The sequence below is a fragment of the Caenorhabditis briggsae genome (assembly GCF_000004555.2).
Source record: "Caenorhabditis briggsae complete genome, chrX, whole genome shotgun sequence".
Taxonomy (NCBI): Eukaryota; Metazoa; Nematoda; class Chromadorea; order Rhabditida; family Rhabditidae; genus Caenorhabditis; species Caenorhabditis briggsae.
In genome coordinates, this window is record NC_013491.2 from 6,274,246 (window position 1) to 6,286,559 (window position 12,314).

At 36.3% G+C, this 12,314-nt stretch overlaps 2 protein-coding genes across 2 annotated transcripts; both read left to right on the forward strand.

Annotated features, from left to right (window-relative positions):
- Positions 1 to 5,138: 5,138 nt before the first annotated feature.
- On the forward strand, positions 5,139 to 8,900 carry Cbr-mbr-1 (the record flags this gene model as incomplete). The annotated part of the gene is made up of 9 exons (XM_002644108.1): positions 5,139 to 5,217; positions 6,315 to 6,416; positions 6,533 to 6,687; positions 6,733 to 6,815; positions 6,867 to 6,971; positions 7,028 to 7,316; positions 7,920 to 8,128; positions 8,179 to 8,293; positions 8,733 to 8,900. The coding sequence occupies 9 exons, from the start codon at positions 5,139 to 5,141 to the stop codon at positions 8,898 to 8,900; spliced, it is 1,305 nt and encodes a 434-aa protein (XP_002644154.1).
- A 1,046-nt stretch (positions 8,901 to 9,946) lies between these two features.
- CBG04527 lies at positions 9,947 to 10,951 on the forward strand (the record flags this gene model as incomplete). Its single annotated transcript, XM_002644107.1, has 4 exons — positions 9,947 to 10,031; positions 10,078 to 10,344; positions 10,390 to 10,820; positions 10,868 to 10,951. 4 exons carry the CDS (start codon positions 9,947 to 9,949, stop codon positions 10,949 to 10,951), a joined length of 867 nt encoding a protein of 288 aa, XP_002644153.1.
- Positions 10,952 to 12,314: the final 1,363 nt, after the last annotated feature.

The window sequence follows — 12,314 nt, forward strand, 5'->3', positions numbered from 1 at the left end:
ACTTATACATAATAAGTATTAATAATTAATGAGGGGAGGGCCGAGATAGAGAGCAAGATTAAGTGCTAGATTTGATGTTTTCCTAAGAGGGACGCATCCTTTTGGCGGCAGAAAGGTGTGGGAGGGGCGGAGATTCTTGGAAGCTTTATTTCTAAAATCTCGAGAGAGCATGAAACAATTTTGGTGGCCTGTTTTTGACGCTTTCCCCATACATTTTTACACTTTTGCCTGTCACCACCATGCTGGTCCTAAATTGTCTCTTTCCATTCGATTGCACAACCTTCAAAACCATAAGGCCCCCCTTCTCCGAAACTTCATCCAACTATTTTAGTGCATTTGCTTGTAAGGACTACTAGAAATTTGTGAGATGCGAGAAAAACTGAATTGCGCGAAAAAAGTATGTGTGAAAATTTGAAACTTTTAAAGCTCCCACGACCCGATTTTTCATATTTCGGATTTAGATTTTTTGAGCAAATGTGTAGATCAAACGTTTTGGGATAGTAGGTTGAATATTTGTGAACTAAATACTAGAATTTGTCTAATTTGGTTACAGAACCGGATGATAAAATACATAAAAACATCATTTTGACCTATTTCAAGAGTCTGGAGCTTGACTGCCAAGTTTCTGATCATTTTGAAAATTTTGTAGGATGTAAAACAGACCTAGATTAAAACATTTGCATTCACAGAATCTTTTGAAAATTCTTGGTTTTGTCAGTTTTTCTCGATTTCTGAGAAAACCTGTTTTTTCACGTTTTCAGTACAACAAAGGTCCAAAAAAGTTGTTTTTCAGAAATCTCAAAACATCTGAAAAACTAGGAATTTTCAAAAAATGATGTGAATGCGAAGTTTTCAATCCAGGTCAGTTTCTCATTCTCCAAAAACTTGAAAGAGATCGGAAACTTGACAGCCGAGTTCCAGACTTTTCAAAATGGTCAAAATCGCCGAAAATCAATCGAAAATACGTTTTTGTATATTTCCATGGCCGGTACTGTATATGGGACGGTACCTCGATTATTTATAAAGTAGACGCTGAAGTGGAAGATTCCATAATTCGAGTTTTACTAATTCAATGAGATGGTTCCTATAAGAATTACAAATGCTTGAAGTTTGCTGACTTACGTTATCTACTTCTGAACCGCCTATTTCTAGTGGGCGTACAAAAACAAACTAAAACCTGCAACAAAAAAATGGGAGGGGCTATAAACTCTGATTGGACGGTCTTCCCTGCAGACTTTTTGGTCAGTTCCGTTCCTCGTTTTTTTTATCTTTCCCTCATATTGTTCACAAAAATGATTCATCATGGCTCATACAGTTACAGTAACCCGCACCCCCCTATCTTTCGCCCGCCCAACAAACCCAATTTCATGGTTTTTTTTGTGATTTCACTGGCTTCCTCTTCCATTGAAACCAGAATTTTTAGAATTTTAGTGTCATGTAGCTAGCAATTCATTATTTTGAGCATGCTCTTCTTATGCTCAAGCTTCCTTCTCACCAAAAGCAATTTGCGCGACGCGCTAAGACCCAAAAGTAACGAATTTGATTGAATTCAAAGCCCTCCCCGCTGCCACCGTCCCCGAATCATCATCTTACCCACACCGCTCCTTTTCCATCTCATTCTTTTTTCCGGTGCTCCGCCCATTCCTGAAAATTCGTTTCCTAATTAGAAGATTAGGCTGGCTGGGACACACCGCCCTGCCACACGGGTGGTGCTCATTTTTCTCAGTCTTCTTTCTGAGGAGTAAGAGTTACAGTACCCCTTTACTCCTATTTTGTTAATTTTCGACTTTTCTTTTGTGTTTTCGCCTTTTGTTGAAAAATTTCCTGAATTTTAGATAACTTCTCCTGTCAGCTTTCTTCTACTATTCCCTAATGTTGTACATATTTTTGTGAAAGTGAGCATATGGTGTGAAAGATGGAGAGGAGGCGCGTAAAATTAAAGTATATTAGACACATGTATTTTGCGAAAATGAAGAAGGCGAGGTGTCCATAATTTATCAGCACCCCTCATTGGAATTATGAGAGGTGCCACACCAGCGGGTGTATGTGTGGGGTGTAATGAGATTGGGTTTTGGTTTCGGATGCGGCGAAAAAAGATTTTTTTTCGTTTCGCATGAAGGGCGGCAAAGAAATGAGAACAAAAGTTAGAAAAAAAATGTTGGATCTCGAAACTTGTGACCCGACACTCTTTTTTTTCATCTCGAGCCGCTGGAAGCAAAGCTGCAATTCGGTGAGCCAGAGGTGGTGGTGATTCAACGTGATTACGGTAGTTTTTGTGTTGTTGATAATATTTTTAGAGATAAAAAGGGAGGTGGAGATTTTTTGATTTTGAAGAAAATCAAAAGATTTGTTGGTTTGATTTGACAGAGGTTTTCTTCCGAATTTTTGAATTTTCTCCTACCGTATCTGCCTTAATAGAAGCTTACACAATATTCTAACTTTGAGCTAAATTATCTCAGTTCCTTTCAATGACATCAATAAGCTTTTACTGATAAATTGTTTATCATAATATCACCGATATTTTATCAGCTGACAAATTTTTGATAAGTCTTATAGGAACCGAGATAATTGAGCTCAAAGTTCACGTATAAGCTTCTTGAGGCTTCAATTCTGGAAGCTTGAAAATAAGGTAAGAATTTGGGTACAGTAATCCTTGTTACCAATCTTTTCAGTTTTTTTTCCATTTATAGGCTCTTTCTCTATCTGTTTCAGATCTATTTACCACTTCCTTATTTGTATTTTTTTCACTACTTTCATTCCCCTAGGTTCTTTAAAAAAACTAATCGCGAAATTTTTTGGTGAATCCTCCCGTGTGTCTCGCGCCTTAATTTACGCGGAAAAACGAAGAAACGATGTGCGAAATAAATTAGGAAAAACGAAAGCAAAAATAGTAGAGATACGCACAATTGATTACAGAATTTTTTGGGTAGTGTCGAAAGGCGGGCGCCAATTATATATCCACGCATTGCACACACACAAATACACAAAGGGGGCAAAGGAGATGGCGAATCGCCGGGTTTGCTCTAATTAAAAACAAGACTTTCAGGAAACCCCCTTGCGGCCTGGCCTGTGTTACGTTTTCAAAACTAGTCGAAATTCATACCCAGGGGAGCATTTTCTAGCTGTAGTTCTTGAGATTTTCGATGGGGATTATATACGGTAACGGTCAATATGAAGTTGTATTCGGCCATTTTGACGATTTTCAGAAGTCTGGTGCACGACTGTCTGGTTTGCGACCATTATAAAAACTTTGGACAGTGTTAAACAGACTCAGCTTGAAAACTTTGCGTTCACAGAATTTTTCGAAATTTCCTAATTTTTCAGCTATTAGCCGATTTCTGCAAGACACCATTTATCGACCCGTGTTTGTATTTAAACGTGAAAAAAATGGGCGTCTTTTCGGAAATCGGCAATTGGCTGAAAAACTAGGAATTTTCAGAGAACTCTGCAATGCAAAATTTTCGGCTCTTTATGACAAAGGGGGGGGGGCGCAAGACAAAAGGGGGGCCCATGGGTAAAAATTATGCCTAAGTTCATATTTTTCGATTTTTTCAAGTTTTGCCACTGTTTTTATGAAAATTTCGTTCTTTGCGCTTGTTTCCATGAAAATTCATAACTTCGAAAAAAGTTCAGTTCAGCTCGTTTTTTCCATGAACAACATTGTTTTTGCTGTTGTAACTGTGTAATTTCAATTTATTAAGCTAATATTTGATTAATTTAGGCTTAGGAACAAAACAATTTATAAAAAATGTACAAAAAATGACATATACTGAAAATTTAAAAAAAATTATGAAAAATGTTCAAAGCACGAAATTTTTGTGAAAATAACCCCAAAACTTGAAAAAATGGGTGAATCTTCACTTAGGCATAATTTTTACCCATGCCCCCTTTTTTCCCATGGCCATCTCAAAAACTACAGTAGCTAGAAGATTCTCTCTGTAGAAAAAAAACCCAATTTTCATATTTGGCTAGAAAATGAACTACAGTACGTCTAATGCTCTTTTGTGCTCACCTTCACTAATTTAACAAAAACGCAATGTCAGTTCCAGCTTGTTATCGGTAAGATAAAAGAATAGATAAAAGAAATTTCTCAACTTGCCGGAACTGAAAGAATAAGATGAGTCAAAATTACTCATCGTGTTCGATTTATAGAAAAAAGCGAAACCTAGCTAAATTAAATTAGAGGGGGAGCAAAGGAGTTCCGCCCATTCATATCGATTGTTTGCTCATTAGTCGGCATTCCTTGGAAGGTCACCTAAACAATTGGTCACTAATGCCAAATGGGACTTAGCAAAAAAAAGTGAAAAACGTGAAAATGTGTAGACAGAGATTGCTTCTGACAGCTCAGGAGGGGGGTCTCGGTCCCAGGTAGTGTATAAAAAATGAATCAGAGCCAGGTATGACTAGTACTTAGTGTAAAGTCACTAATATTCAGGTTTACACTTTTTATGCGCCCCTTAAAATCCATGACGGTGTGAAGGGTCAATTCTTATTTTTCTGGCAAGAAAAAATTTCAAAAAGTACAATGAATTTTTTTGAAATCGAATTTTCGAAAAAAATATTCTCGGATTACACGATACAAATGTTTGAAAGTGTGTAAATACAAAATTTGCATTGTAATCTTTTAAAAGTTCATGTCAAAAGGAAGAAAAGAGAAAGTGCTCAAAATTTCTCACATAGATTTTTTGCCTCAGACTCTTAGACGCACTTAGAACAAGTATTTTTTAGGGAGTGTGCTCCTGCTCTCAATATTAATGTTTCCGGTTCCTAAAATTCTCAAAATTTATTTCGAAACAGCTCGAGCTCACGTCATTTTGTGTTTCAGGGTTTTGTACAGTTGGATGAATGAATCACAATAACATAGAGATCACAATTTTGAATTTTAGAGCAAATCCTGAACTAAAATAGCTCATTCGACTTCCAACATCGTGAGATCTCTTTTTTCATTCCCCCGAAAACTTTAAACGTATACAATTCTATTGTCTCAGGTTCTTTTTTTTCTGCTAATCCTTTTTTCAAGAATTTTGATTCCTAATTCTTCTTATCATCATGTTTTTTCGTGTTTCTGCCCTTGATTCATCCACCCATTCTCCATTTTCAATCTTCGTGGTTTTAGAATCTCACAAATTGCCAACCCAATGAATAGCGAACCAAAACCGACGCTGGCGGTGTCATCTCATTTTATGACCACGGATAATCAGGACCAATACAAAGGAAGTGAGTTAATAGACGTTGTAGAAAGAAGGAGGGGGATTTTAGAGAGATGTAGTAAATGGAACGTTGATTCAAAAGATGATACACACCTGAATAAGGCGGTGAAGGACAAGAAGAAGTCACTCAAATTTAGGGATTATCTATTTGTAGTCTTTAAAAGAGCAGGTGCTCCCAAACGCTCATTTTATTTACTGACATAAATATTCGTGTACTATTATATTTCTGATTTTATTTGACCAAAGTCAACCTAGGAGGCAAAGAGTCAGTTTTTCGGTTAAGTTTAACCAGAACGCGTCGTTTTACGTAGTTAGAGCCAAAAAACGTTTTATACCTTCCGGAAATTAAGGTGCAGTCGGGATTATAATAGGAATAAGTATTGGGGAATGCTGTTCGGAAACAGACTCTAATAGAAAGATCAAAAAAATTCTCTTTTGTTTTAATTCTGAAAATTTTGAAAGTTTTTTGGAACATCAATAACTTTTTAGTGTTACATTCTTACCGTTTTTGTAACATACAGTACTTGTCAATGAGCTATATTTTCGACCATTTTGACAATTTTCCAGAGTCTAAAGCTCGGTTGTCCCGTTTTCGAACAGTTTGAAAGTTTCGAAGGCTGTAAAACAGACCCTGATTGAGAACTTTGCATTAACAGAATTCCTGGAAAATCATAGTTTTACAGCGATTTTTTAAAGATACTTCTTTTTAGCCTTTTATTGTACTTAAAACGTAAATAACAGATGTGTTTCGAAAATCGGTAAATAGCTAAAAAACTAGGAATTTTCCAAAAATTCTGTCAATACAAAATTTTCAATTTAGGTCTCTTTGATTCTTCCCAAAACTCCAAGTGATCAAAAAATTAACAGCCAAGCAGACTCCCGAAAATGGTCAAAATGACCAGAAATCAACTGAACAATACGTTTTCGTATATTTTATTGACCGGTATCATATCTTGAAAATTCATCTAATTTCTTCATGCACTCTTCCAAAACTTTCAAATTCATCTACAAAATGGGTTTCCGATTTCATAAATTATTAGTGTTGAGCACTTTTTTCTCCCAAACCAAATTACTCCAAAAAATGTGAGAATCTTGCGTTTTCAGTGTACGCCACAAATCGGTTAAGTATCGCTAATCTTCTGAGCTCTCCCTCGCAAGTGATGCAAGGTGCAAGTGAAAATTGGCAGAATATTTTTCTGGATCGACGTGAGTTAATCTTTTTTAGACCTTTTAAAAATTCAGATATCCGAATTCAATTTTTCATAAAACCCTAATTTTCGAATGTTCTTAGGTTGCTTGATGTTCATGTCCATCATTTTCAGAACTCAACGAATCGTTACTTCCACATCTCTTGCAAAATCCATGGGCCATTAATTTCTGGCTCCAATTCCAAAATTCTCAACTACAACCGCAATTACAATATGCCGCTATTGCTCGCAGTTTCATAACAGAAAACCCGCTGGATTTGAGTAATAAAGTGAGTTGTTGGACATGAAATTTCACGACACCAATTAAAATTTAGACAATGAATGCGCTTCAAAAGCTTGGTGCACTGAGCAATGGTGACATGAAAACCGAAGATGAGGAATTGACAACAGCCGAAAAGTGAGTGACCTCCAGTTGAACTTGGATATAAGCGTTGTTTCATATTTTTAGATCTCCAGATGATAACAAATTGAACAATTCGAGAAGGAACTATACTATTGAAGACTTGACGCAGGCTGTTGATGCTATTAGAGAAGGCAAACTTGGAACCAGAAGGTATTCTTTCCTATCAAACACATTTTCATAAGCAATCAATCAATACACCTTTCCAGAGCCTCTGTGGTATACGGTATCCCACGCTCCACTCTCCGAAACAAAATCTATAAGCTCGAGGCAGAAGGAGCGATTCCATCAAAAATTCGTCGGGGCAAGATTGCCGCCCGACGAGCCGAGGCCGAGCAGAAACGATGTGACGAGGCTTCTGCTGCCGCCGCTATGTTGGACTCTTTCGGCAATCAGTCTGACTCATCCTCATCGTCACCTCATGCTTCAATGTGTCCAAGCTCACCTGACAGCACAAACAGCAGTGTGGAGGGAACAGAAGATACACCGGAGTCAAAGGTATTTCGATGGGTGTCTATTTAAATAAAATTATCGTAAATGCCTTTTACTTCAAGCTCAGTTATCTATAGTTTCTTAAGAGATATCGAAAATCCCTTAATTAATAAATTTGGCTGATATTATGACAAACATTTTATCAGTTGGAAGATTATTGATGTCTATCACAGGAAGCAAAATAATTGAGCTAAAACTAAAAGAATGGTAGGCTTCTATTATTGTAGTTTATAAATTTCTCTAAATTCAATTACTGTAAAGGATCGTATAGAACGTTATCATGCACTCCCACCTTGAGCTGAATTATCCATATTTCTGTGAGGAATATCAAAATTTTGTGAACTGATAAAATTTGGATCATATTATGACAATCATTTTATCAGTTGACATGTTTTTGTTATCTCTAATGAAAATTGAGATAATTGAGTTCAAAGGATGATCTCTTCTGTTACGGTAGTTGGTTACAACTTCCAGGTTTTTCTTTCTAAAAATTTCCAAAAATGTTAATTTCATTTTTTTTCAACCAAAATCAAACACTTAGCTCCCCAGCTAACCCTCCAACAAAAAAATGTATTCCATGACGCAAACGAATTCTTCTTCCTCTTCCAGAAGTCAAGTTCCCCTTTGGATCCCAAGTGGCTTGAGTCTATCTGGCAGAACTTGTTCAAAACTCAAACTGGCGTGGTCCCAGCGGAGAACGGAATGACCGTCACAACAGTTGAAACTGACACACCCACCACGCCAACACCAGAGAAAGCACATAAAGTTCACGGAACAGATGAATGGAAGAGAAGCCGGCCGAAAAGAGGACAGTATAGGTTGGAAGCCTAAACTTAGATGGACTGAAAATAAAGTGAAGGGTTTTCAGAAAATACGACAAGAATGCGTTGGATGAGGCCGTCAGAAGTGTTCGTCGTGGGGAGATGACCGTGCATCGTGCCGGAAGCTTTTTTGGAGTCCCTCACTCTACGCTTGAGTATAAGGTGAGGATGGAGAAGTAAATACCCTACAGCCTGTAATAGAAGCTCACCCAAGTTTGAGAGAAAAAACGTTGTTGATATTCAAAGAAAGATTTTCTGAGAAAACCAGTTTTAATACTTTCAGAAAGCTAGAAAAATTGGATTACGGTATTTCCATCAATCTATTCACTTCGAGCTTAATTATCTCGATTCTTGTGAATGACATCAGAAATGTGACAACTGATAAAATGTTGGTGAAATTTTGACAAGTATTTTATCAGTTGTCAATTTTTCGATATCTTTCGAAGCAACCAGTAAACTGAGCTCTAACTGCACATATAAAGTTAGCGTTTATCAGAGTTTTATAGGTAGATTAAAATCAAGGTTTCGGATCTTTCCTATTGATACAGTAAGCAGAAAAATTCAAATACCTGCCCATCTCAGTCAAATCGACGATTTGCAGGTAAAAGAAAGAAATCTAATGCGTAAAAAGAAGGACTCTCTACTCTTCAATAATGACTCGTCTACCAGCGAAGAAGGAACAAATTTTATTCTATCCGCGATTTCTCAACAATCCAACTCATCTTCTCATACCTCCACCCCCATTCAGTTCCCGATATCTCTTGTTTAGATTCTGACACGCTAGTTTCTGAAACATTAATTGTAATTAATTCTCACTTTCCCCTCTCCATTTTTTGGTTCTTTAAGTTCACCACACTTGCATTTCATTTTCTCATTAATTCTAAATTTGTAAAATTAACTTTACAAATTACATAAAATGTACTCGGTCCATATTTTTTTTTCTTAATAAAGGTTTTAATGGTTTTATATATATTATATAGTGGAACGCATAAACTTGGACTCAACTTACACATAATTGGAAAACCAAATGAATTGGATTTAAATTATGAGAACTGCTCGATGTAAAGGCAATAAAAATCCTATGGATTCCAATTTTATGATCAGTTTTCTTTCCAACCTCGGCTCCTCCTATTGTACCTTTTTCTATTTGCCATTCAATATGCCGTGGGAAATAATCTGTATCTTTGGGTACCGGAAGACACCGGCAAACCATCTGCATCTAAAAAAAAAACAGTTTGTATTATTATTCAAAAACGCAGTTTTTATGGCGCCGTGCCTCGGTCACTCTATTGTTTGTTTATCACTTTTGAACGTTTTTTCGGTCAAAATTGATTTTTTGTAGATATCCAAAGCCACGTGGCAATATCAAAGACCAAGGCCTAAGGTCATCCAGTGATCGGACACGTATTAGTCATCATAGTGAATTGACGAAAATTTTTTTGAACTGACGTTTTTTTGCATATTTTGTTCGTAACACAAGTTGTACCGTATCCACTGTAATAGAGTTTAAACTTTCTACTTTGAGCTTATATATCTCATCCCCTGGAAAAGATACCGAAAAGTGAGCAACTGTCACATTATTCTTGATATCAAGGAAAACATTTAATCAGTTGACTAGTATTATATTCCTTGCACAGGGAATGAGACATATGAGCACGAAGTTGACTGTTTGGGCGAGTTTCTGTTAGAGAAAGTACGGTAATTTTGAAAAAAAAGACTTAAAATTTTCTGCAACTTCTTTCGCATTTCAGCATTTTCGTTATTTTGAAAAAAATTTCCGAAATTCCAGGTTTTTACTCTAATCAGAAAAGAAACATGAACGTATTCAGTCGTAATAACCAAGTGGTCCATATCAACTTGTGGAGAACAATCATTAATACTATTCTGCTCTACGGGATCTGTAAGTTTATCATTGTAATGTCAAAAATTGATCAATGTATTTTCAGTTTTCCTTGGTTGGCACTCCATTAAAAGTATGGGAACTTTCAAACGAGGATTCTTCTGTAACGACCAATCAATAAGATTTCGTCCATACCCAAACACCCTCACTCGGGTTCAGTATCGGATGATTTGCATTACATTCATGAATGTTTCATTTTTTGTGATCGAATCGTTTCACTGGATTCTGGGTCCCAAGAAGTTTACAAATCTGGTTTATCGGGTTGGCTCGAGATCAGTTTCCAGTTTCTTGGTTACAGTTTTCACGTTGATAGGTAAGATTTTTCATGTGCCGATCTCAAAATCTTTATCGATTATAGGATACAGTCAGATTGGATATGTGGCCAATGAGCTTCTCGTCAGATTTGTTAAAGGAGCCACTGGACGTCTTCGCCCTTATTTTCTCGTGGCCTGTAATCCTTTGTCAATTGTAGAGTGCGAAATTTTCAACGTCGATGTCTATGTGATGGATTATCAATGTCAGGGGGACCCGAAATATGTTGAGGAAGCTCGAAAAAGTTTCTACAGCGGACAGTCTGCAGTTACAATGTATTGTGCTTTTTGGATCGTTCTGTACATGGAAGCCCGCCTGAAGTCAGTTTTCCGGAAAACGAAAATGGTTTCTATCATTCAAGTACTCCTGATGGTTTATGGATTTGTAACTTGCACAACAAGCATTGCGGATAACAAACATTATTGGAGTGACGTCATCGTCGGAGCCGTTGTTGGGATGACATTGGCTTACTGTTTCGTGAGTTTAAAAAATTTCGGAAATTATTAAATAGTGGATACTTGCAGGCTGTTTGGTATGGAAAGATTTTCAAGAGGACCGAAGTTGGGGAAGATTTGCAAGATGTCTTCAAGCCAATCGGAAATGTATAAAAAATCGAGAAAATGGTTGAAAAATTGGGTTTAAATCGGTACTTTTTCTAAATTAAATAAATTTAATGTTTTCTTTTCTGACTGTTTTACTGTCACAGAGTTTTTAAGAACGTCAGAATCACAGTTTTCAGTTTTAGAAATTTAGAAGTTCAGAATACTGAAAAATTGCAAATTTTGAAACATTGCAAATTTTAGATTTCAAAACAATCAAGAATTTATTGAAAATCAAGAATTAGAATTTTACAAAAATCGAGAACAATTTTTTAAGTTTTATAAAACTTAAAAAAACCATGAAACGCTTATAGCCGAAAATATTGGAACTCAGTTCAGAACAGGTAGAAATTTTTAGGAACGTCAAAATTTGCGATTTTTCAAATTTCGTGATTTCAGAACTTGTGAATAATTTGAAATTGGAATAGTTCGAATTTTCAGATTTTTTAAATCTTCCCAAATTCCGTGACTCTCCATTTTTTGGAGTTTTGAAAAGTCTGCCTACCTTTTTTTCAAAAACTGTTCACTTTTGAAACCATGACTAAGTATTCAAGATTACTGTAGTTTTTGTCCAACTTTGAAACTTTGTTTGAAATTCAGTGGTTAGTTTTCGACTCAAATTTGTTTTGGAGTCTACAGTTTCCTAAGTCGTCAAAAAAACTATTTCAGCAAATTCGTTTAAAACTTCTTTTGGAGATTATGGGCATTTATTTAGGCTACCAAGGAAAGCTCTTCATATGTTACAAGGGGATTCTGATGAAACCTATGCCAAATAATAGTTCGCAGGCTATTTAGATCAACCACGAAATTGTAGCGGCCCGTTTAAAGATCTGTTGAGAAGATCTATCGGCACCCTTCGAATGACTATAACTTTGTTCATTTTTATGGTAATCATTCAAACGTTTTTTATTCAACAGGTGATGAACTGGTAAGCATTAATGTCAATTGCACCCATGTTCCATCTTCAAAAGGAATCTCAGGAAAACAGAAAATATGAAAATTTCGAGTTCTACCATATTCAAAAAATGCCAATTTTTGAGAAAATATTTGTTAGAAAAATTGAAAGTTAAAGGAGGGTAGACATCAAAAATTTCAAAAATTTCATTTTTACTGAAAAGATATAACTCTGAAGTATAAATATAGCTATGTACTTAAAAACCTGAAAAAAACACTTCAAGGACGAAAAAATGCTCTTTTTTGTCACCCTAATTTCTTCACTAGCTTGCTGCTGCGGCGTCGCTTCATAATGGAAAAACGCGATGGTCGCCTCTTACACGCGTAGTGTAGTGGGTACGCTCTAGGCTAGTATTCAGGAGGTCAGAGGTTCAATCCCTGCTGGTGTTTTTACTTTTTTCTTCCCTTGTTTCCTTCG